General features: G+C 47.6%; 1 protein-coding gene and 2 long non-coding RNA genes across 4 annotated transcripts in view; 1 reads left to right on the top strand and 2 right to left on the bottom strand.

Annotated features, from left to right (window-relative positions):
* Window positions 1-893: 893 nt before the first annotated feature.
* Window positions 894-5,963, bottom strand: LOC140617873 (uncharacterized). The gene is made up of 3 exons (XR_012018025.1): window positions 3,463-5,963; window positions 2,761-2,865; window positions 894-1,028 (listed from the first exon to the last, which is right to left on the bottom strand). It is a non-coding gene; the product is annotated as an uncharacterized lncRNA (long non-coding RNA).
* Window positions 5,964-20,328: 14,365 nt separating this feature from the next.
* LOC140617872 (uncharacterized) lies at window positions 20,329-22,379 on the top strand. Its single transcript, XR_012018024.1, has 2 exons — window positions 20,329-21,345; window positions 22,005-22,379. It is a non-coding gene; the product is annotated as an uncharacterized lncRNA (long non-coding RNA).
* Window positions 22,380-24,274: 1,895 nt separating this feature from the next.
* Window positions 24,275-26,224, bottom strand: part of BPIFB4 (BPI fold containing family B member 4) — a 28,435-nt gene continuing 26,485 nt past the window's right edge. For both annotated transcript variants that reach the window (XM_072800581.1, XM_072800582.1), the window contains exon 17: window positions 24,275-26,186. In XM_072800581.1, coding sequence (XP_072656682.1) covers window positions 26,163-26,186 — 24 coding nt within the window. In that variant the 3' untranslated portion in view covers window positions 24,275-26,162. The remainder of the gene's footprint in view (window positions 26,187-26,224) is intronic.

Raw genomic sequence — 26,224 nt, 5'->3', positions numbered from 1 at the left:
TCAGGCTAGCCTTTTTAAACCTTGAGTTACAGCAGCCATCTGTGATTTACAGTATCTTTCTCAACCATGAAATAATGATTCTAGAGAGCATCCATTTAGATGGTGATTAAGTTTCCAGCCCAGCCTCTGAACACCTTTTTAGGGACTGGTCTGTCTGAAATATAGTGCTACAGGATCTGATTAACCCTTAGCCTATTGCTCTTAAACTAAGTAAGCATGCATTTTTAGATCTCTTCTAGTGAACCAAGCTGAGGCTTTTAGGGAAGACCACAAAAGTGTTTTTGAGACATCAGTTTATTTTTTTACTCTCCAATCTATCCCTCCACCCCTATACCCATCCATCCATCCATCCATCCATCCATCCTCCTCCACCATTCATCCTTGCACTCATCCTCCCATTCATCTTCCTATCCAATCAACTACTCATCCTTCTCTGTCTTGTTCTCTAGCGTATCTCCAAGAACAACACTGTAGTGACTGGCTCAATATTTGTTGAGTAAATAAATGAACAAATGAATGATAAATATAAGGCAGCTTCTGCTCATGTAGTCAGACATACTCAATTACAACATAACATGAGAAGTGATATGACAGAGATCCTGCCCAGGATCTCTGTGTGAGCACAGACAAGGGATCATGCAATACTGAGGGCCACTTTTAGGGAAGACGTGTGCTTCTAGCAAGAAGCTAACCTCTCCTGTTTAGAAATATACGTTCCTTGGTGGAAAAACCTGGGCAAAGGTTGAACTGAAATGAGAGATGCTCTGGTGGTATGGCTTGCTGTGTCCTGGCTGTGGTCCCCAGTGAGCCTGGAAGCTGCCACTGTGCATACCATCATCCCCCACTGCACCCTGCACAGTGCTCAGCCTTCCCTGCATGGTACCTACTGTGCTCGCATGTGGATCCCGGTGAAGACAGGCTGGCAGTTCTGCAGAGTGAGTGAGACTTGGCCAGATCTGGTCTGGGGCAGTGCTAAGGGAGCCTTGATGGTCACATCCAGCATGGAGCCATTGAGGAAGCTGAGCAGCCTGGACACCCAGTAGGAGGACAGTGTGAGCTGAGTTGCTGGGTTATCTCCAGATGGGGGCCTATGCAAGAGCAACCTGGGAAGTCATAGCCAGGGCACTCCCTCAGTCCCAGGCCAGTCCTAGGGGCAAGTCACTGGGCTTATTTTCCCCACCTCTGCAGTGCAGAAAACCCTCCCCTTCCAGAACAAATGTTTGGAGCTGTTCTAAAGGCTTCCCTCAAGCTTGGAAATAACCACTGGCATTTATGGGTTTGAGAGGTGACCTATACACATTTTTAAATGGTGCCTGCTTTTCAGTATATATTGTTAACTTAATTTGTTTTTGAATATATATTAGGAAGTAAGTTAAAGTAAATTCTTTGGTTTAATTTACTTTTTAATAGGTAATAAAATTTCACAGTTCAAGATTCAAAAGATGGAGAGAATGCACAGTGAAAAACCCACCTTCTGCCAGTGATCCCCAGGCACCCAGCAACCCATTGGGATCACACACATCACCAATGATTTCAATGTCTCCTCCTAGAGATATTATGTGCACATCCCATCCACATATATGCTGGGTTTTTAAAAAAGATTTTATTTATTTATTCATGAGAGACACAGAGAGAGGCAGAGACACAGGCAGAGAGAGAAGCAGGCTCCCTGTGGGCAGCCTGATGCAGGACTCCATTCCAGGACCCCGGGATCATGACCTGAGCACTCAACCACTGAGCCACCCAGGTGCCCCCAAACACGTGTTTAATTTAATGTCTCTGAGTTTTTGTTTCTTGTTCTGTGAAATGGGCATAATAGCAGGGCGTAACTTTCTTCTAAGGTTATGGTGAATAATATACTATATATATTAAAAATATATTTTATATACATTTCATAAAATAATTCATATATAAATATAATTCATAAAAGCCTCAGCACAGTCCCTGGAATATATTAATCACTCAATAATATTAGGTATGCTTTGTCACTGTTGTCATCTCTTTGGAGGACAACTGGCAATACTTACCAAAAGCTATAAATTATACGTCTGAGAATTCCTAAGTAAATAATCAGATATCTGAACAAAGATTTATAAGGCAAGATAGTAATCATAGAATTATTTATCAGAATTAAAATTGGGAGGATGCCTGGGTGACTGAATCGGTTAAGCGTTCTAGTCTTTATTTCAGCTCAGATCATGATCTGGGGGTCATGAGATTGAGTCCTGAGTTGGACTCCATGGTCAGTGGGGAGTCTGCTTGAGATTCTCTCTCTCCGTCTCTGTCTCCCTCTGCTCCTGCCCCAACACTCACATTCTCTCTCTCAAATAAATAAATAAATCTTTAAAAAGAACAATGAAAATTTGGAACAACTCAGGTATTTAACTTGAGTGGAATGGTTAAAATGTATCATGGTACATCTATGTGATGGAATATTTATTGCCATTCAAAATGGTGCTGAAAAAGGTTTGGGTAGGAGCAAACTAAAATGTTAATGGCCATTGTCTTTGGGCTGTGAGTTTAGGTTTATACTTCAATTTTTTCTCCAAGTTTGTTACAACAAAGCATACAAAAGTGGCAGAAAAAGTAGATTTACTTTCATACCTAACTTCCTATTAACAATCATTGCTATGAAGCTTACATGTTTAGAAAGATATTGTCAAGGGCATTTTGCAGTTGTTTAAAAAAATTTAAAAACTACCCATACCTCCAGGGATTCCCTTCCATGACCCCTTCTCTAGCCATGAATGGTTACTTAACCTTGGGAAAATGATAGTCAGTCTGGTCTGAAACTGCAGTTGGAGGTCAGAGAAAGGATGGACCTTCCACGATACCTGGACGATGTCAAAGTCAGTGATTTTGAGCCTGCAGAATAGGAAGTGTGAGAGAAAGTGAACCAGCAGAAATTACCAGTCTTTAAACTCAACACCCAAACTGCAATGTGGCCTTTCCTCCATCCTGAGCCCTCCCTTCCTTAACCTGGGTTTCCATTCTGAATCCTATCCCTACTGGACAGGGAAAGTATTAGTCAATAAATGAAGTGTTTTCAGTTCATTAAAATGCTAAGGGAAAATCAAGACAGATTCAAAGCATCCCTGGGAACTGTCGTGTTAGCTTATAACAAAGATGCTGTTTTAATCACTGGGGTATTAAATAATAGCTAAGATATCAGCTGAGAAAGGTTTCCTCTGTACCCTTTTCCAGTGACATTTGTAATTCAGTAGGGGCTTGGACAAGCTTGCATAAATCCAAGAGATGAAGCCATACAGGAGAGTGTTGGGCAGTGGGTTGACAGTTTGGAAGAGGAAGCAATGTCTGATGCTGCCTTCTCAATGTCGACTTTCCAAGCAAGTAAGTGAAACTCTGATGTTCACAGCACAGGGTGTTATCTTTCAAATACCTGCAACCTCTACTAATTAATGCTTTGGAGAACTATTTTATTGCTAAAAGACTCAAACTCACCAGCTGTTGAGTTTCCCAAAAGGAATTGTGCTCTTCAGAACATCGTTGATTCCAACAAGACTCCCATGGCCACAGAGCCCCCCAAGAGAACCCTTGCAGAGCAGGCCCTCCAGAGCCAAGGACCCAGCTGCCTCCAGGAGGTGATCTTCGCCAGCATGTAAGGTCCTGCTGCCCAGGAGGATCCTAAGTAGCATTTCCCTCTTCTGGACCAAGTTCTGGCTGTTGAGAATGATGGCTCCCAGAAGTCCTTCCTGAGCCAGGAGATCTTTGTTGAGGACATTTGTTTGGCTGAGAGGGTCTCTAGATTCCATTTCAACACCTTTTCCTTGACTATGATGAACCAGGGGAGGCAGCACACTGCCTTTGACTGGACTCCTGTGTTGGGGAGCCCTGCCATTCACTGGAGTTCCGATGTGGCCAAGATTTCCAGATTGCACTTTTATATTGGGACCAGAGGGGCCAGAGATGCTGTATCCAAACTGATTATGAGCTAAGGATGACCCAGCCTCAGACTTGCCATAATCATTATGTGTCCTAGCTCCAAAATGACCATAACCAAAAGATACTGCAGCCCCAAATTGATTATAACCTCTAGATGGCCCAACTCCAGACTGACCATGACCATTAGGTGACTTAATTCCAAACTGACCATAGCCGAAAGATACTCTAGCCCCAAACTGACCAGAATCTGGAGATGACGCAGCCCCAGAATAAGTATAATGATTAGATATCCTTTCTCCAAACTGAACATTTCCTTCTGATGACGTAGGCCCAGATTGAATATAAGCATCAGATGGCCCAGCCTCAAGCTCACTATTCATTGACAAAGCCCCAGACTGACCAAACACACCAGATGACTCGACTCTAGGCTGATCCAGTCCACTTATTGATCTAGTTTCAGACTGACTAAAATGACCAGATAACCCATACCCAGGTTGGCCATATCCTCCATGTGATCTTGCCTCAAACTGACTGCCACCAACAAATGTTCCACTCCCAAGATGACCATTCATTGACCTTGCCCCTGATTGACTATTCTCTCCAGATGACTCTGTTCCAATTTGACTATACCTGTTAAATGACCTATCCCCAGGTTTACTACTCATTAACCCCACCCCAGACTGACCAAAACCACCAGTTTTCCTTGACCCAGGCTGACCATTCACTGGCCCTTTCCCAGATTGACCAAAACTACCAGATGATCCAGGCCCAGACTGACCATTTAGTGTCCCTGCCCCAGATAGACCATAGCCACTGGATGACCTATCCCCAGTTGGACTATTCATTGACTCTGCTCCAGATTGACCCAAACCACCAGATGATCCAGGCCCAGACTGACCATTTAGTGTCCTTGCCCCAGATAGGCCATAGCCACTGGATGACCTATCCCCAGTTGGACTATTCATTGACCCTGCTCCAGATTGACCCAAACCACCAGATGATCCAGGTCCAGACTGACCATATTGTCCAAACGACCCTGTCCCAAACTGACTGTGGCCACCAGATGACCCAGCCTCAGTTTGACTATAACCACTCAGTGGCCTCCTGCTAGTCAGACTGGTCATAGACCCTATTCCAGATTGATCCAAAACTCCAGATGACCAAGACTCAGGCTGACCATATATTGACTCTGCCCCAGACTGACCATACCTTCCAGATGACCCACTCCCTAGGTGATCAGAGCCAACAGATAGCCTATCCTCAGTTCGACTATAATCACCAGAGGACCTATCCCCAATTTGACCATAATCATTAGATGATCTATCACCAGACTGACCACTCATTAAGCCCATCCCAGACTGACCAAAACCACCAGTTTTCCCTGACCCAAGCTGACCACTTACTGGCTCTTCCTTAGACTGACCCAAACCACCAGATGATCTAGGCCCAGACTGACCATAACTGGCAGGCACAGCCACCCTAGATATGACAGCACTTTCTACAGAAGCATCTGTGGGAAGACCACTGCCTGAGACATTCATACTTCCCACACCTGTCTTCCTATCATCTTGACCAAACTGTCTGGGGGGAGTCACTCCTCTGTGGCCTAAAGATCTTTGGCTAATCACATCACTTTTGTCAGTAGGGCCTTGACCCCTCATCTCACTTTGACCAAGGTAACCCACAGTGACCTGATTGGCCACATGGGTTCTCATGGGTGGAATAGGACTCGGACCAGCCATTCTCACTGGGGGTGCGGTCAACAGGTTGGTTTTCGGAGTCAGGGCTGGGAGCACACTAGATTTCTTAGGCTGGAAACTGTACTCAGTGACATCTTCAGTGTTAGGGTCCTTCAGAGAAATGTACTTCTGGTCATTCTTAGGGGAGTTCTGTTCAGAGAAGCGGGCATCTCTTCTGCTACTTGAACTGCTGGTGACTTGAAGCTGCTGGTTGCTCCCACTGAGAAGGCCTGTGCCAAGCACACCACCATTGCCAAGCACCCGGCCGGTCTTGAGAAGGCCTGTGCCCAACAGGCCACCGCTGCCCAGGAGACCTCCACTTCTACTGCCTGCTGGGACAAAGACGCATAGGTGAGTCCAAGACCACATCCTCCCACTAGCACCACAAGAATGAGGAGCTCAGCCCACAACTAGCTCTGTGACCAAGCCCAGGAGCCAGAATAAGGATTGCCCTCACAGATTTAGAACTGAGGGCACCCCGGTGGCTCAGCAGTTTATCACTGCCTTCGGCCCAGAGTGTGATCCTGACACCCCGGATCGAGTCCCACGTCGGGCTCCCTGCGTGGATCCTGCTTCTGTCTCTGCCTCTCTCTCTCTTTTGTAAATAAATAAATAAATAAATAAATAAATAAATAAATAAATTCTTTAAAAAAAAAAAAAGAACTGAGACTAAATCCCTTACTAGATTTTTTTGAGCTTTGACTCAGGAGGCAATGACAAGTCAGATACAAGGTGATCACACTGGGGTCATTTGTGGTGGAACAGAGAAAATGATGAAGTTATGCTCTGAAAAACAAGCACTGTGGCTTCATGGGGATGGGGAGCAGGTAATCACTTAGTTTTTGACAGCTCTCAGATCTTGGTGTTAGTGTTCTAGGAGGCCTTGGGAGGCTTCTGAACTTTGAAATCACTGGGATTACACCTCTCCCCTTTTTATAAATAATTTTTTTTTACTTAACTATTTTTTTAAAGAATTTATTTATTTATTCATGAGAGACACAGAGAGGGGAGAGAGAGAGAGAGACAGAGACACGGGTAGAGGGAGAAGCAGGCTCCATGCAGAGAGCCCTACGTGGAACCCGATCCCAGGTCTCCAGGATCAGGCCCTGGGCTGAAGGCGGCGCTAAACCACTGAGCCACTCGGGCTACCCATTTTGTAGGGAAAGTGTCTGTATCTTGCAACCAAATAATCTCTAAAACAGAAATTGGTATCAGGATTAGGGTTCCAGATAAGAAATCTTCAGAGAAAATATGGACCAGACTCTGGAATTGAGGCATATGAATAGCTTCCAGTCTTTTATCAAAAGATTGGGAGCTATAAATCTATGCTATGTGGTTCCAAAGCCATTGGCTCAGCACTTGGCTGCAATCTCCTGGGACTTAGGTCATCAGAGACTAAGACTGGAAAGATTTGCCTGGGAACAATGTGTAACAGGAGAATATTATAATCAGAGAGTAGAGAGGCAATGTGTGATTTGTATTTGATTTAGGAATGCCTAGGTGGCTCAGTCAGCTGAGCATCTGCCCTCAGCTCAGGACTGGTACCGAGTCCTGCATCAAGCTCCCTTTTCAGTGGGAACCCTGCTTCTCTCTCTCCCTCTGCCACTTCTCCTGCTCATGCTCTCTTTCTCTTTGTCAAATAAATTAATTAAATCTTTTTAAAAAAACCCATATGATCTAGACTCCAAATTGTATTTGAAAAGGATTAGGAACCTCTGGGAAAGGCAAAATTCCTCCTGTATCACCTGCATATCTAAGAACTTCTAATGAATCAGTCTTGGTGACAGGTGTCAGCTTGTCCAACAGAAGGGAGTTTGCTTCTGAAATCTTCTTGGAAGGAGCTTCCAGGAAGGATGGGGCAACTTACCTATTTGGGAGCTAGAACCTCCAAACTGAGCATGGCTTGTGCCAAGCAGGTACCAGGGGAGGAGGAGAACCCACAAAAATGTCTTCATGTTCATTCCAAGTCCCTGTAGACATAAGAGGGAAACATTGATCCAGGAGCCCTGGCATCTTATCTGATTTTCTCTATCACTTTCTACTTGCCTTAATCAAGCCACTCAATTTTTCTGAGACTAAGTTTCTTTATCTGTAAAACTGCCATATTTTTACTTGCCCCATCTCTTGAGAGGAAAACAAGACATTGGCCATAGAAGCACTTTGTAAATGTGCAGCAATTCCTCTGCACATGTAGTCCTAATAATGACTAGCACTTACTGAGCATGTTATGTGCCTGACATTGTGCCAAGCACTTTGTCTGCATTATTCCATTCCATCTTCACAAAAACCTTATGTAACAAGTGCTTTTATCATGCTTGTTTCATGGGTGGAGAAATGAGGCATGGGGAAACAAAATAACTTGCCCTAGATCACACAGCTGGGACTTGACAGTAATAACCCAGAACCAGGCAGGCTGGCCCCAGAATGCACACTATGGTATGCATACCACACTATGGTATGATGCTTCCATTGGTAGACATGGTTGAAGCAGGAGTCACCGTTTACTGAGGACCTACTCTGTGCCAGTCTCCCATGCCAGGGGCTTTCCACCCTACATTTCACTTAGTGAAATCTTAACAACCTTGAGGGGCATGCACTGTTAACTCCAAGTTATAGACGAAGAAATGGAAGTGAAATAATTTTGCCCAAGGTCACTCAGTGGTAATGACAGAGCTAGAATTATGAAATATGGTTATTGTTTGAATTTGCTCTAATACTTGAGCTAGTGGATGAGATTGCTATGGTAGATTGCATTTTCCAAAGATGACCACAACTATATATTTATTCTGTCCCACATGTTCTTCATACAGTATTATTGGCATTTCCCCATGGGGAGGGGGTGTTCTGTATTCCTTCTCCTATAGTCAGGGTGAAACTGGTGCTTGCTCCAAAGAATGCAGCATAACCAAAGTGATGCTTTGTGATTTCTGAGGCTAGGTCATTAAAAGAACACAGCTTCTAGACTGGACTTTAGTCACTATGTTGAGAGATAGCCCGGGCCACACAGGTAGGCACTCCAGCTGACAGCCCCAGGTAAGGACCCAGCTAATAGCCGGCACCACCCACCAGACATGTAAATGAGCAAGTCTTCAGGCAACTAGAAACCCAGCCAATACCTAATTCCAGTCTCATGAGACTTCAAGCTGGAACTGTCCAATTGAACTGCTCCTGAAATCCTGATAGAGGCCACCAAGTGTTGGGGGCAGTTTGCTATGCAGTAATATCAGATGAAAAGGAAATGATAACAATAACTACACCCATCCCTTATCACAGTCATCACAGAAATCTACTTCCCCTTGGGTGTCACCTCCTGAAGGAAGGCTTCGATCTGATATCCCTGGATCATAGCACAGGGACTATCTGTATGCAGTAGGCATTAATGGGAATAATGAGAATATTCTTCTCTACCAGTTTCCTTCAGTTCAGTCCCGTCACTGGGGAGGCAATGAGACCATGGCACGGTGGGTCGTGAGCTGTGCCAACCTCCTCAATTCCAGAGAAAACCAGCAAAGACTCCCCTTTGGCAAGGATGGAAGTAGATCAGAGTGGGGGCTTGTAGGTGGTTATGGGGGACAAGAAGATCTGCCTTCCAATTCCGGCTCCACCATCTAATTGCTGGGTGACTTTGGCTGAGTCCCTTAGCCTCTTTGAGCTTCAGTCTCCCCAGCTGTAAAATGGGGCCAAGAGCAGACCGTTCATTACAGGCATGGTACTGGGCCAATGAAAAACCCTTGGTGATGGCAATGATCATGGAAAGATAATTGCTTAATAATCGAACGGAGCTTGTGGCCTCTTGAGAATCACCTGGAATTTATTTTTCATATTGTAGAAACTGGGAAGGAATGGCCCCTATCCACTAACCCTAGGCCTGGGCTTTTTTTCTGCACATGTTGGAGGTGGGGAGGAGACAATGTAAACAGAGCAGGGAGGGGAAAGGCAGGGAAGGGTCCTTAACAGTCTTTCTTGTAGATCAAGACTGACAATAGTTGCTTTCCATAAGTCTAGCCCAGGAGGCAAGGAATTCAGATGCCTTCAGGACCCAGACAAGCAGCTCAAATGAGGGAAGAAGGCTGCCATGCACTAGAGGGCAACTGCCTTTTAAAATGTGTAGCTCTTACGAGATACCAGCCAACTGTTGCCACAGGAGAAATGTGGACCCCTTCTGGTTAGAATCTAGAATTTTCCAGAAAAGCAGGGATTTTTTTTTTAAAGTTCTTATGCAAGTGCTTGTAAAATGGAGGGTCCCTTTTGGCAAGGTCCCCATTTTGTTCACTGCCATATTCCCAACTTCCACAGTAGGGCCTGGCTCATCACAGACATACCAATTTGTCAAGAGAGTGATTTGAAGCTCTTGATTTTAAGCTACTGGCAAATAAGTCAGATTTTAAAAATTATTTAAATATGCTTTGTGGAATAAACACACACACACACACACACACCCCCCTGTGGATCCATCCCTGGGACTGCCAGTTTGAGAACTCAAATCCAAAACTACAGCTAACTGAGCTGGATGGAAGGAAAACACCCTAAGGAGCTTGGGATTGGAGGTCACTGGGGTAGGGCAGGCCCCGGGCATGAGGGGCACATACAGAATGTTGGGTTGGGGCTCTTACCTGATGGATGCTCATGGTCTGAACATGAGTGAGAAATGCTGGAAAGAGTGGCCTGTGGCATTCCTCCAGGCCTCAGGTTGACCAGGGGGCTGAGAGATGGAGTCACCATCAGGACCTCCCAGGGCCACTCTGCAGCCTGAGTGAGGGGCAGCGGGCACAGCCAGCACACAGACAGGGAGGACTAGTTTCGGGCCTCAGTGTACCCCAGGGAGTGGAGGGCAGGAGAAAGGAGGTACCAGGGCTTCTGAACTGGATTAATTTGATTTAGAAGAAAGGAAATGTGAGAGAGAGCTGACAGATGCAGCAACAGGAGTGGATCTCACGGGCAGTATGTTGAATAGAAGCTGCCGGTATGATTCCACTTACGTGGAGCTCAAAAACAGACAAGATAAAACTCACACATGGTGATGGAGGTCACAGGAGTAGCCCCCTCTGGCGGGCAGGTCTGACCAGGATGGGAAAGAAGGGAGCCTTTTGGGTAATGGAATGTTGTGTCTCTGGATCGGGGCAGTGATGACATGGGTATACACCTAATAAAAAGCCATCAAGCTTTACGTTGTACTGTATGTGACTTAAACCTTAAGTTAAACCATGTGGAAGAAAGAAAAACAGAAGGATGGCAGGCAGGCTGGAGGGCACTCCTTGCCCCTCAAGGGCTGAGAAGCTTGTCATATCTATTACGCCATTATGGTTTTTACTACCACGTTTCAGTGGCTCTGAGGCAAAATTTTTTCCACATGACTGTCCCCGAAGTCAAGAGGCGTCTTACAATCAATGTATTTAATTCATAGTGTGCCTGCTTTCTTGGTAGTACATACAAAGGAGTGGTGTCACACTGCCAGTGCTGCCCTTGGAGTCCCTTTGGAGTACTCCCCCGCAGATGACGGGGGTGGGAATTATGTCCCATAAATTGGACAGAGTAATGGAATAACTACAGTTAATGATCATTGTTTGCAGACACCCAGCTATCAGTCCTCACCCCACTACTCCCTTGGAGCCCCTGTAGGAGCTAGGCCCTGTGATGGCTGGTGCCCCCTCCTCACCCAGGGCCCGTGGGGAGGCAGCCAAAAGAGTCCCAGACACGGAGCACCTGTTCTCTCTGGGGCTAACAGTGATCCTCCAGAACAGTGACAGGGACAACCGCAATGTGCCAGTGGTTTCCTTAGGCCTGGTCCTGGGATCAGCACTTATCTCACATCATTTCTGTGTCCCCTCTTACTGGGTAGAGAGTGTTCTGAATCCTTAATATTTACCACAAAGGAGCAAAGTCAACACAGCATGTCCATAAGCCCACACGTTTTTGGTCTTTGGATGAGTGGGCTTTGAATTACCCATAGGTGTGGTGTTGGCTATTTGACAGACATCATATACCAAAGGTGGAGGGTCCCCATTTTGCAGATCTGGATACTCTGAGGCCTCAGAGTCACTGGGGTGGGTGAGTGTCAGAGCTGACACCAGAACCCAGGGCTCCAGCTCCTTACCTGGGTTATGGCTCCCTTCACCTAGGACCTTCGGATCTCAGCCACCTGCCCCTGGAGTGAGGGCCAGAGGTGGAGAAAAGCTTAAGTAGCAGGTGGGTGGAGGGGGCGGGCAGATGCCCTGGGGGACCTGAGCCGGGCTCTTGGAAGACTGGCCACTTCTGGCTGATACCAGAACAGAGGGGGAGGGCTGGTGGAGAGCAGGGCAAAGGCTCAGCCCAGGAGGCCTGAGGAGATGAGGCCATGAGGCCATCTGGGCCGCCAACTTGGGCGGGGAGCTATCATTTCCTGAAACCACCACAAATCCATGCATGTGTATCTGAGTGTGTGTGTGTGTGTGTGTGTGTGTGTGTTGTGTCGTGTATGCGATCTGCGCATGTGGGCCTGTGTCTGGAGGGGCTCTCTGCAGGTGTCCATGTGTCTGTGTGTGCATCTGCCAAGTTCTGGGAGGAGGTCACAGTTTCCACCTGATTCCCTGAGGCCCCCTAAGCACTCCAGAAGTTAGCTTCTATTTTAAGGTGACTTCCTGTGGAGTCTCTTGGTTTTCTCGAGGAAAATCACTGATGTGGGGAAGACTGTCTGCCCTCCTGTGGATGTCAGAAAGCTCTAAGTTTGAAAGGAAACTCACATTTCTGGGAGGACAACTGGATTCTTGAGAAATGCTAACCTTTCCTTGAGAAATCTATTTCTGAGATACTTTGGTTCTAAAAAAATTATTTTTTTAAAAAAAGATTTTATTTATTTGTTCCAGAGAGAGAGAGAATATGAGGAGGAGCAGGGGGAGAGAGACAAGTTGACTATGTGCTGGAGCCCACTGTGTAGCTCAATCCCACGACCCCAAGATCATGATCCGAGCTGAAATCAAGAGTCAGTCCCCTAACTGACAGAGCTGCCCAGGCGCCCCTATTTGTTTCTAAAAGAATTCTAATGACAACTCAGTGTTTCCTCAGAAAACCAGTGTTCCATCAGAGTATAGTGTCCCTGAGGGAGCTGCGCTAATCCTGTGGGAATTCCAAGGATTTGTCAATGTTCCTAAGGAATTTCGGTATTCCTGGGACAATTCCAATTCTGATGGAGAGAAGTATGCCAATTCCTCTGGAAATGCCAATACTCATGCTAGAATGCTTCCTCCTGCCAAGGGTCACCAGAGGGGCATCAGAGCCCCCAGGTTGGACCTGGAGTCGGCATGGGGCTTTAGGGGCAGGTCCCAGCTCTGCCATTGGCCGATTGTTGAACCTTGAATGTGTCACTTCCCTTCCCGGGTCTTCGATTTCCCCCTAGGCACTGGCCATAGCAGCACTTCTCTGGTGGTCAGGAAGGGTGGCTTGCATGCTCTAAAGGGTGGTGCCATGGAAGGGCTGTTATAGCCACGAGGATGGTGGGTCTTGCTGTTGCCATTCACTCATCCTCAGCGTATTTTTCCTGGGTCCCTCCTGGGGTGAGAGGAATGTCAGAGGAGAGGAGGTCTTGGCCCAGAGAGGCAGAGGGGTTCAACAAGGTCATACAACAAGTCAGTGCTGCGCAAGAAGGGACCCAGGTCCCCGGATCTCCACAGGCCTCTCTTAATCCCACTTCCTCATCCCTCCCAGGCACCCAGGCTGTACCCAGTGCCCTCAGGGTGTCACTGGTATGGGCATCTGGAGTCAGTCATAAGGTAGCCTGGCCAAAGGACACCTGGGCTAGGCAGGCTGCCTGGCAAGAGCTGGCTGGCCTCCTACCCTGCCTGCAGGATCTTGGCCCATTTCACACCTCACTCAGCAGGAGGAAGATAATGGTGGGACGATGCCAGGACTGAGGGATGGGACAATGTGGCCACACTCAGGCAGGGCTGAAGGCCTCAGAGCCAAAGAGCCAGGGTGCCCCTTGGGTAAGTTCCCTCTGTCAAGGCCTCAGTTTGTACCATCTGTAAAATAGGAATATGGGGGTCTGGAGACCTCCATCTGGGGAGCCTGGCAGGGGGTTTATCTACTGAGGATGGGACAAACCATCCCAACCAGCCTCACCCCTAACCTGCAGCCGGCTCTTCCCTAGAGTATGGATGTGGAATCTGGTGGGCTGTCCCTCTCTCTGTCTGTTCACAGCCCCGGGGATTTATATGGGGTGTCACTCTAGAACCCTGGAAGACACACAATGATTTTTAGTTGGAATAACCTCCTCTGAATAGACTCCAAATCTTTTTGTTTGTGCTAATAGAATTAAAAAAAAAAAAAACAACCCTGTGCCTCTTGCATCCTCTTTATTGAAGCAGAACATACATACATAAAGTGCACAAATCCTAAGCACAGAGCTAGAGGAATTAGTGTAAAGTGAAGCTTCCCATGTTACAGGCTGACTTGTGACAACCTCCTAAATTGATAGGTTGAAATCCCAACTCCCAGGGTCTAGAATGTGACTTCATTTGGAGAGAGTTTTTAAAGAGGTAATTCAGTTAGAATGGGGTCATGAGGGTCAGCCCTAATCCAATCTGACCAGTGTACTTACAAGGAGATTGGTGCTCAGAGGGGAAAAGATAAGGCAAGGGAGTGTGAGGGGTTGAGATGAAGGGGAGAAATTTTTGATATAGAGGTCAGAGAAGGCCTCACTGAGAAGGTGACTTAGAGCGAAGACAGCAGGAGGTGGGAAAGGAAGCCATAATTATACCTAGGGGATGAGCAATCGGGGCAGAGGGGACAGCATGTGCAAAGGCCCTGGGGATGGGAAAGGTGCTAGTGTGTTAGAGGAATAGTTAGGAGGTCAGCAAAGCTGTTGCAAAGCTAACAAGTGGGACAGGGGATGGGGATCCAGGCAAAGAGGGAAGTGTACTTCACTGCACCAAAAATATGTATCTTGCTTAAAAGTTTTTCAAATTTTTTTTTACCTCAAGGCACTAAGTATTTAAGATAATCTTTTACATTGCTTTCATTATAACTAACATTCATGTATAGTCTATTAATAATAATTGAGTACAAACTAATATTGATTCCGATTTGGACGTTTTAAGGCAATGAACAGTGATTTTTCTCAATTTGTTCTTTTATCTGTGAATTAATTCAGTCATGAGTAAGAAGGAGGCATGATTCAGTGACCCAGAAGAGACTTAATTTTCAATTTTGGAGAACTAAGCACTACAAAAAATTGTTGTTTATTTGTTTGGCAAATGGGTGGACACAGGGAGTTTCATTAAGGCAGTGTTGCTCAATTCTTAGAACTGCTTCCAACATGTATGCCAAAAATCATGAGATGGTGTGTGATCAAAGATTGTGATTGTTTCTCAATAATTCTAAGTAGATTAAGACTGGTAGCAGAAATAACACTCTTGTTGAAAGCAAACTGAAAGCCATCTGGCTTGCTTCCCAGACAGTGGTGGGTCACCACAGCCCCTTTGTTTAGAGGCCTGGAAGGTGAGGCTCCGAGCCCATGCCCTTGAGTAGGGACTGGGGACTGGAGTAGGGAGAGAGAAATATCTTTCATAAGGAGGGAGAAGGAATGTTTGTACAGGGAAGGTGGGAAGCTTTGTGAGAGGAGCCATTCCTGAGAGGAATGTTCTTGAGAGAACACAGAAACATTGGGGATCAGGAAATGGGCAAATAGAGTCCCATAAAGAGTCCGACAGATGAACCCATGGAAAGTTCTCTTGGGTCTCTGCTCCATCCCATTGGACTCGGTATGGCAGTGCATCTGTGGGCTCTGGGCTGAAATCCTGAGTCTTCCCTTCACTATCAGCAGGTTCTCATATTAGTTAACTAGCTCAACTAAGCCTCAATTTCCTCATCTATAAATGGGGACAAGAATAAGGAAATATGGCAGCTGGCATGTGGCAAGTGCTCAGAGAATCTTAGCTGCTTCTGTGAAAATGATATTACTTTATCATTATTATACTCATCAATTAGAGGCTATCTTGGGAGTGAGAAAGGCTGGAAGGGCAGAGCCTCTGAAGCTCACTCTCCTGCAACTCAAGCATCTCCCCCTCCCCAAGAGCTGCTTTTCTATCACCCTGCCCAGAAACCCTCATTTGACCAAAGAGCTCAGTCTGAACACTCCGGTGATAAGGACTGCTGATTCTCACCCTTACATGCCCCTCCTCTAGGCACTTTGCATGACCCCATGTTTGGCTCGGTTTAAATGTCGCCCCATAATCTCTGTGGCTTAGGTTAGAAGCACGTGCTCTGAAGCTAGGACAGCCTGCTGTTGAATCTTAGCTCTGCTCTTCACACACGGGGTAACCTCAAGCTATGCCTCTGAGCCTCTGTGTCCTCATCTGTCAAATGGAGTCACGGCTTGTACCTACTGTGAAGGGCTGTTGTGATGGCTGGGTGAATCACCTGCCAAGAACTCATCTTGATGCCAGGCACCAAGCAAACCTGAGCCAAGGCTGCTGTTAGGATGAGGGCACAGAGCCTTGTGCGCAGTATCAGGAGACCTGGGTTGTCACTGAGCCCTGCCTTTTCCTTGGTAGGTCACACCGTTCCCATGCCATCTGTGAAATGGGAATCCCAACCCCAGCTTTGCCTCCCAGACCCCAGATGAGAGTCAAATGAATCACAACTATGATGTACTTTGTAACCTTCCAGCTGGGAAGGGTCTGCCCAAGACTGGGAAGGGGCCCTGGGGTCTGTCTCTGGCTCTCTGGCAGTGCCGTGGAGAGATGATAGGAACCCAGCATTCAGAGGCTGCGTAGGGGCCAAGGTCCCAGCACTTGCAGCCCTGGCAAAGATTTCCAAACCCAAACTTGGCCCCTCAAACAGTACAGATGCCTAAATTCAAAGGGCAGTAGGGAAGGGAGGCTGTCTTACTCATCTTGCACCCCAGAACATAGTAGTTGCTCAATAAATGGTTATTAGATGAAGAATCAGATGTGTGGCCCATGCTAGGGTAGATCTGGGCAGGGACAGGAGGAGGGAGACTTTTCTGGTGCAGAAACCAGGAAATGAGGTCCTGAACCAGGACAGTGACAAGTGGCTTGAATGATCCAGGCAACTTGGAAAGGGTGGCTGTGGCAAGTCTGGGAGGAGGGAGGATGGCAGGTAGAGTGAGGACAGAGAGGGCTCTTAGGATGCAGCCTGCCAGGCAGGATGGGGGAGATGCAGAATTCCCCAGGGGGGCAGGTGACTGGTGCTAGCCTGCAGAGGAGATGGGGCGGGGGCAGCAGGGCCAGGGACGGTCAGCTCAGCATTGACAACAAGGGCTCCTTAGAGCTGAGCCCTGTGGCTCCCCTAGGGCAACTGCCTGACTTGTTTTTATCAAGCCCAGGCCATGCCAGTTTCTGCATTTGCCCTTTTCCAAGTCACCTTTTGCCTGGAAAGCAACTGGGGCCAGGAGTTGACAGTTGAGTGGACTCCCTGTTGTGGTTACCTCTACGCAGGGGAGAGGGCCAGACTCCCGGGACTTAGGGGATCACTTAAAACGCCCTCAAGTGGGCACCTGGGTGGTTCAGTAGTTGAGCATCTGCCTTTGGCTCAGGTTGTGATCCCGGGGTCCTGGGATTGAGTCCCGCATTGGGCTCCCCACAGGTTCCTCCCTCTGCCTGTGTCTCTGCCTCTCTCTGTGTGTCTCTCATGAATAAATAAATAAAATCTTTAAAAAAAAACCCCACACACAAAACAACACCCTCAAGTAAGTCAGGCCCGGTGGGGTTCAGGGCTGGGCATCAAATACCTGGGTCCCAAAATCTACTGTCACCTGCTTGCTATGTGCCCCTTGCTCTCTCCCAGCCTCAGTTTCCCTGATTGCACAATTAAGCTAGTTGACTAAAACAATGTTTCTCCAGATCTTTTACCCAATCCACCCGTGAAGTTAATTAAATTCAGATTCCAGTTCCCCATCTCGAAGTTATGGAATCAGAAGCGCTGAGGAGGGGGATGCCTGGTGACCTGCATTTTTACACGCTGCCCTGGGGATTCCATGTTCACCAGGCTCTGACTAAGACTCCAGCCTTTCCTGCTATGGTCTACCTCGTCCATCTCAGCATAGCCCATGGCAACATTAGGTTCCTCTCCTCCTCGAGAACTATAGCTCCCCACTGTCCATAGGAGGAAATCCAAACCCTTCAGCCGAACGTCCAGGCCTCCACAATTCGGTGCCCACTTACCAGCTCCATCTTTTACTAATCATCTGCTCTGATCAGACTAGTCATTTCTCTATTCACCAGATGCTCTGGGCTTTCCTCCTGTGCTTCTGCCCTCTTTGATGAAGTGAAAGAGACCAGGTTCTGAAGTCAAACCTGGGCCACATTCCAGTTCCTCTGCTCACTTGCTGTGTGGACTTGGGCAAGTTACTTAACCTCTCTGAGCATCACATCCTCATCTGTGAAGTGAGGATAATACCCTTCTTCTCCCAGAACAGCTTCAAGGATTTTGCAAGATAATGGGTAGGAGATGCCTGTCACTGCTCCTAGAACTTGCTAGACACTTAATAAATGGTGGCTCCTTCCCCTTGTATTCTCTCTTTGTTGACAAAGAAAGTGGTTTCAAAGAAGTGGCTTTGAGAAGACCATGACCAGAATTGTGGGGATGGACAGGGCAGAAGGATTCTTGGGAGTTTGTATTCAAAGAAGAGGCTCTCTCATTTGGGATGGTGCTGGCACAGGGGAGGGCCACACTCACAGCAGAAATGATTCAGCAGTGGAGAGTGTGGGAGCCACAAGCCATGGGCCAGGGAGTGTGGTTCATCATGTGGTTTGTTGCTTTTCAGATGACATGATCATCTTGTGAGCAACCCTTCCAGGAGACCCAACATGGGTGTCCCACCAAACGGACCACTGGACAACAGAGATGATCACCACCTCCAGGCAAAGCCAGCACACAGAGAAGCACACATGGGGTCTCTTTCTCAATCTCTCTCCCTGGTCCTTTCAGCCATTTGTGTGTGCGTGTGTGTGTGCTGTGCCAACTCCTTGTTGCCCCTCATAAGATCACCGCCACCACTGCTACCAGCGGATTGTCTACTGTCCTCATGCCACTCCTGCAATCATCCAGGCACCTCTTTCCCCATGATAAATGAGCAAAACTTGTGTGGCACTTAGCACAGTTCTGAGCAGTCTCTCCATGGCCACTCATTCAACCCTTACAAAGCTGTGGAGAGGTTAAGGTGCCTGCCTGTGGCCACAAGCTGTGGATGGCAGGATTAGACCAGGTAACCTTGCTCCAGGCCATGCTGCACTCATGTGTTAAATTCCCCTCTGTGTCAGAGATAAGGAACGAGAACGTGGGACATGCACACGTTCCCTACAGAACATTCTTATCTGTCCGGGAGTTTTGCTTGTCAGATTTTAATGTTTCTAATGAAGACCAGGAATCCCACTATGCCTCTTAATGTCCTAAATGAGTTAACAGAGGAGGATGGGGTGTCACCATGGGCCACAGATTCTGTTCTGAGGAACTCAGCTGAAGGGATCAGAGCACCTCCCCCCTCCATCCACTGGCTGAGGGTTACCAAGCAAGTACAATGGCCGATAGCAGCTCTCATCTTTCCCCAAATCTAAGGGAATTGAGTTGGTTCTGGGGCCTGGGTATCTCAAAATCTGAGGATGCTGGCTTTAGGCAAAAGGCAGGAGTCTTGTAAATAGCCCCTGGGTCTTCCTGGCACCATATTTAATGGGGAATAAAAGTCCATAAATCTCCATGGCTGGCTTCTCTCTCCTAGGGTCCTATAAATTCATCTGATTGTGATAAAAAGGAATCCAAGCATCAGCTTGCCTAGGGATGTACAAAATCTCTAATTTTGACAGATTCTAAAACAATCATGTTTGATTAACCAAAAGTCCTTATAACTGCTCCTCAGAAAAATCCTTCCCATTACACACATGATCGTTGACAAAGAACCAATGTTGACACCGTTCTCCCCCAAAGACTCATGTTGGGGTGGCAGGAGGTGGTTGGCTGATGTGGGACTCTGGTCATGTTTGGGAGTGACAAGCTGTAGGTTAAATGAATGTCCTCTCTGTGCCTGGCTCAGGACTGGGTATCCACTCGGTGCATGTTTACTAAGGTGACCTTACATCCCTTCTGCAAAGAACAGGCCCAGCTTATGCCTTATTACTAGTGTCCCTTTCTACTCACAAAACTGTCCCAGTTTGAGAGGCACCTGGGGGGCTCCGTCAGCTAAGCATCTGACTTCAGCTCAGGTACTGATCCCAGGGTTGATCCCCGAGTCTGGCTCTGTACTCAGTGAGGAGTCTGCTTCTCCCTCTGCCCTTCTCCCTGCTCATGTGCTCTCTCTTTCAAATAAATAAAATCTTAAAAAAAAAAAACCTCTCCCAGTTCATATAATAGATTAGATGGCTACACCAATGTAAACCTCATTATGATCCATGTGTCAGTATTTTGGGGTTTTAATTTGAGAGCAGGGTGCGAGCTTCAGAATGTTATTGATCTAGGAAAGAACCCCAGCACTGCCACCTACACACTGTGGGACAATGGGAAGTTAGCTTCTCAAAGCCTACACAGTCTCATCTGTGTAATGAGAAGGATGAGGGTTCATACTTGTATGATGGTAGTTGTGAGCTCAGCACAGTACCCAGTACATAGTAAGTGCTCAATAAGTGGCTGTTGTTATGGTGATGGCATTGATGATGGTGATGGTTCCCCTTTGTTGATTCAAAGGACTTACCTTCTCAGATTATCAGAAAAAGGCCCAGGCTGCACAGTACAGACCAGATGGGCTCAGCCTGGGAGCCAAGGAGTGGCTTCGTGGCCTTCAGAGCTATGGTCCCCTTCACAGTGCTTCTAGATCAGAACCCTCTGCTTACATGGGGAATGCCCCTCACTGGGATTGGTGATAGGATCTTGGCACTCCAGCCCCAGATGGGACCTGGGTTCAACCAGAAACTGGCAAGGCTTGCAAGGGCATCAGACAAATGCCAGGCTAGAAAGCCTGGGATCAACAGGCTCTACAGAAGGACGCTGGCAGAAACCAAGCTTCTCTTTGGATGCATGCTAAACAAAGCAAGCAGGTGGAAGGGAAGTCCTCGGGTTTGAGGACTGGACCTGGCCTCCATTGCATTAACATCACATGTGGCAGAAGAACAGCCCAGTTAACCCACAGAAGCATGACAAATAATAAATTGTTGAGTTTTTTTTTAAGCCATTAAGTTTGGGAGTGGTCTGTGATGCAGTCATAGGTATTTCCTAAGAATATATTCCTAGGTATTTCCGGAATTACCATCCTCAAAGGCAATTTTATTAAACACACCGCCATCCTGTGCTGTGTGCACTACTTCAGTCTGGGGGATGCCTTCTCATTTCTGAGCCTCACTTGGCTCAACTGAAAAGTGGAAGGACTGGACTACAACAGGACTCCTTCTAGTAGGGGACCTACACAACTGAGACAGTAGGTGTGGGATCGGAGATCAGGGTAGTGAAGGTAGGGGGGAATACAGTGAATTTCAGAGGCAGTAGGATTGCTCACAGGTTTCCATGGCATTGTGACAAAATAGCCATTTTGATGACCTGGAAGGGCCTTTGTGACTGCTTTGACTAAATGAGTATCACAGAAGTGAAACTATGTGACTTCCAGAACAAGATTATAAAATGCCATACAGCTTCCGTTTTGCCATCTTGGGAGTAAACCCAGCAAGCACATGGACAGGACATGTGTAGGTGTTCCGGCTGACAGCCACCATCGACCACCAGACAGGTGAATGAAGAAGCCTCCAAAAGATTCAAGCCCCCAGTTCTGAAGTCACCCCCAAGCTGTTCTTCCCAGCTTGAGGTCCCAGACAGCTTGGAGCAGAGATAAGCTGTCGTGACCCACAGAATCTGTGAAGAAACGAAAATTATGTTTTATGCCACCAAGTTTTGAGATGGCCTGTTACTCAGGAATAGTAGTTAAAACTACTAAGGGAGTTCTTCGTGGGGGGCTTCGTGGGGGTGGGGTTGACAAATAGAATTTGCTATTTGTCAACTACAACTGAGGTAGAGCATCCATGAAGTCATGGGAGAAGTCTCACTGCAGGTCCTGCTATGAATCTGTTCAAGGACAACCCCCCCCCCCCCCCCCCCCCGGCTCACATGCCCAGAGCTGGAATGCAATGCTGAGGGGCATCCTTGGTTTACCAATGAAACCTCAGTATCATCCAAAGCTTGTGGAAATGCACAGTAGAGGCTTTTCTCACTTTTAAATTTAAAACTACAGCTTGGAGACACTTAGCTGACTCCGTCAATGGGATGTGTGACCCTGGATCTTGGTGTTGTGGGTTCGAGCCTTACATTGGGTATGGAGAGTACTTAAAAAATAAAACTCTTTCTTTTAAAAGTAAAACAACAGTTCATTTGGTTTTGTCATTGTCAACTCAGGATGCGGTGGTGATTTGATCAAGTTCATCACAAGCTGAAGGAGGAGGGGGCAGATTAGTCAAGCCCTGAACCATAGGGCTGAGTGTGAAGATCCTCTCCTGTCAGCTGCACTGACCCACCATGCCTGGCTCCTCTCGCTTCCCCAGAAATCCAAAGCATTCTGGACCATGCATTCTAATTTGGACTCTCAACCCCATGCTGTGCTGCTCAAATTCTGATCTGATCCGACCTCGTCTCTTCCTCCTTCCCTATTCTTCCAAATCTTTCCATTTTCCTATTTCTAAAGAATGCCCGAGCGTGCCCTTTGAAGGTTGAGAAACCGTAGCCAACGGAAAATGAAACGAGTTCTTTCTAACCCAAAAGTTTCCCCCAAAAGTCTTAAAAAAAAAAAAAAAAAAAAAAACCTAGAAAATTAAATCGCAGAGGGAGTTAAACTTGGAGCATGCGGGTGTGCTTTAACGTCTGAGGAAGGTGTGCGGGACCTACGGAGGGCTTCGGGGCCCTCCTGCAGGGGATGGCGCTGGAGAAGGGGGTGGGGCAGACCTGCAGGGCCTTGTGGGCGGCGCTGGGGGACCTGGATTTGGCTCTGGATGTCACGGAAAGGCTCGAAGCAGGGCAGGGCGGTGTTTGCACGCGTGCAGTTTAAGAAACCCTCTGGCTACGGAGAGTAGTGCCAGACTGGAAGAGAGGAGACCAGTGAGGAGGCTCGAGCAGTGGTTCAGAGGAGAAAGAACGGGAGGACCCACCGCGCACGCAGAAATAGAAACAAATGGATTCGTGAGGATTGACAGGAGGCGGTTCTAACAGGGCGGCAATTAGGGACGCAGGATCCACCTGCGGGGGAATCAAGTTCCGGGTTCTCTCCAGGCACCGCCCCCCGAGGCGGGACTTCCTCCGCTCTAGCCTTTCCCGGAGCAGCCTGGACAGGAAGTCCCGCCCCACTCCTCTCCGAGTCCCCTCCCCTCGATTTCAGGAGCTGGGATTTGGGCGTTACCAAGGACACGGGAACGGAGACAGGGGAGGAGTGATGGGCTGTGAAGGCGCCCACAGGGGTCTCTGATGATGATGTGTTTATTCCCCAGAAAGGTGGATCTTCCTTGACCACCCAATGCTGCTTCTTCCTCCCCTTCCCTCCTTGATATTTGTCCCTGTTTATTCCCTCCTTCTATGGCCCTCAAGACAATCTCAAAATAACCTTTAATTTACTTGTTCAAATATCATTGTTTATTAAGCCTTATCATGTAAGGCTTGTCTTGCGGACTAGAATCTAAGCTTCAGGAGGGCAGAATGGGCACTCAGAGAAGCAGCGATTGAATGAATGAATGAATGAATGAATGAATGATGCAGCCAGGAATAAACCCAACATAATATTGAGTTATAATAAACTATTAGGAATAAACCTAATGAGAAAAAAAGTCTTTAAAAAAAAGTCACGGGGGGCGCCTGGATGGCTCAGTTGGTAAAGAGACTGCCTTGGGCTTAGGTCATGATCTCGGGGTCCTGGGATGAGCCCTGCCTCCGGCTCCCTGCTCAGCGGGAAATCTGCTTGTCCCTGCCTCCCCACTCATGCCCTCTCTCTCTCTTTCTTCTACACATAATAAATAAAATCTTTTTCAAAAGATGACTGCGAGGCAAAACTATTTCAATTATGCTAAAAGGGGCTTCAATGTTTCTGTGCCCTCTCAGGGCTAGAAGCTGAAACTGCTCTAAATGTGCCCTATGGCTCTAAACATATCCAGAGCTGTTTGGGAGAGCAGCCTCTGCCTTGCTCTGGGAGGGGTTCCTTGGACACTCTCTTGCCAGCATGTCAAGCGCCCTTCCTTGTCCTCAACTGAGCCCTGATCAGAGCCAAGGGTTCTGGAGTGCCCACACTTTAGAAACCAGCACTAACCACAGCAAGCACAGATTGAGCACTTACTGTGTGCCTGCCTCAGTGCTAAGCACCTCATGGGAAAAAAATCTCATTTAGATAGCTGCACACTTAGAGTGTGATAATGATTATCAATATCCACTCTACAGACGGGAGAACTAAAGTTCAGAAGGCTGAGGGCCTCACCAAGTCAACAAAGTGACAGAGGTCGAAGTTGAGCCTCATCCTCCCAACTCCAAGATTCTTATTCTTTTTTTTTTTTTTTTAGATTTTATTTATTTATTTGACAGAGAGTGAGAGAATGATCGTAAGCGGGGGCGGGGGGGTGTGGGGGGAGGGAGAAGCAGACTCTCCACTGGGCAGGGAGCCTGATGCAGGGCTCAATCCCAGCACCCTGGGATCATGACCTGAGCTGAAGGCAGACACTTAACTGACTGAGCCACCCAGGGGCCCCCAAGATTCTTGTTCTCTAATGACCTCCTGATGCCAGAGTTGAGCTTAGTGATGCATAAAGCTGTCCTGTGGCAGGGGAACCTCTCTGTAGAATGCAGCGTGATGGTTTTTAATGTGAAGACACTGGCTCTTCCTCTCACTGTCTGGCAGACAGGTTTTCCAGGAGCCTTTGGGTGGGGGTTAGAGGAACAGGTGCTCTGAGAGGACAATACATGGGCAGGGGCTAGGTTTCATTGAAGCTCTCATCATCATTGGGCTTTATTTCTAGAAACCAAGGGCATGCTTGTAAAGAACCAGGCTTTTGAGCCTCCTTGCTCATTTTCTGGGCTGTTGCTGCATCTGTGCCTCCTTTGTTTGCAGCTGAAGGCATGAGATGCCTTGCATTTCTGTAGACTCTCTATGCAACAGAAGTTTCACTATTCCCCTGCCCCAGCTATGTCTCCAGTCTCATCTTCTCAGGAGGACACAGGAGAGTGTGGAAGACATTACTTGTGCTCACCAATATATCTGGTTTTCCTCCCCTTCCTCACTATAAGAAAGGATCACACTTCCCTCCTCCTGAAGGTCAGGCAGAGTCATGTGACCTGCTGCAGCTAATGAAACATAAGTGGAAGTGATGTGCCTCTCTTCTTAGTAGATGCACTGAAGTAGTGCTGGGGTGTGACTCTATGCTTTCTTTCTGCTGAGAACTGCACACCTTTAGGGCCAAATTTAGCCTGGAACTTCTCCCTTTAGCTTATGAACAGGCGCAGTGTGGTGGGTGGTTAAAGCATGGGCTCTGGAGCTAAATCATCAGGTTCCAACTCCAGCTCTGCCACTTTGCAGCTGTGTGACCTTGGGCAAGTCCCTGCATTTCTTGGTGTCTCGATTTCCCCACCTGCAAAATAGGGACCTACCTTATGGTGCTCTCATGAGGTTAAATGAGATCAAGTCACAAAGCCCGAGTACAGGGCTCAGCAGGTAGAAAGCCCTTGATGAACATGTGCTCTCAGAAAGATGGGACAGAGAGTCTTTTTTTTGGGTCCCTTTAACCTCTCCCCTGGGACCTGGGATACACCTGTCCACCTTTCTGGACCTGAGCAAGTCATGTTGGGAACACAGAAAAGGAGAGGATAGAGAGGGGCAGCTGGAAGCCAAGAAAAGAGTGAAGACCCTTGTCATCATGGCACACAGGAGCTAGGCTGGCTATAAGGCAATGCCTCTGGCAGTGTGAAGCCTGAGGATTCTGACCTTGTTGCTTCTGAGTCTGGGCCCCCCCCCCCCATGTGCTGAGGTGTGATGAGAAAACTGAGGCAAGAGGAATCAGCTAAACTGAGCCCTGAACCAAGGCAGTGAGAACTGAATTAAATCTCTTCCTGTCCATCTGTAGGGTCCTCAGAGGTGTCTGATATTTTTCAGTCATGAGTTGAACCATCCTCCATCAGCTCGTAGCTACAACTGCCAGGTGCCCCCAGTGCAGCCATGGAGGGAAGAAACACCCAGACCCTGAGGGAGGGTCCTCTGTGGAGACTTGCCCCAACTGCAGGGAAATTGGCATCTTTTATTGAAAGTGTAAAGTGCGCAGTGTGGAGTCTGGCATGGAGTCCAAGAGGTCTCAATCCACCAGGGGACCTCCATCCCAATGCAGGGGCTGCCCATAAGATTATTTGCCAGAAGAGTCACTGGTTGGTTACCTTCTTGGGTTGGGGGCAGGTGGGAAGAGGGTTGGGAAGCTTGGGAGGGATTTGTTGTTTGGGGTGGAAGGGACTCAGAGCTGGAGACTGTGTCAGGCAGAGCCTTTCCAGGGCTAGCTCTGGTTTCTTCTGGGGCTGCAGTAGCATCTCTGCCTCTGTCATTCAGGCACTCAGCACCAGAAGGTCCTTGGAGGTCAGAACAGAGAACCCAGTTAGTGGAGGAG

This window comes from Canis lupus, chromosome 26, assembly GCF_048164855.1.
Source record: "Canis lupus baileyi chromosome 26, mCanLup2.hap1, whole genome shotgun sequence".
In the NCBI taxonomy this organism is placed as follows: Eukaryota; Metazoa; Chordata; class Mammalia; order Carnivora; family Canidae; genus Canis; species Canis lupus.
Note: the sequence above shows the minus strand (reverse complement) of the source record. Positions and strands in the feature narration are given on the sequence as shown.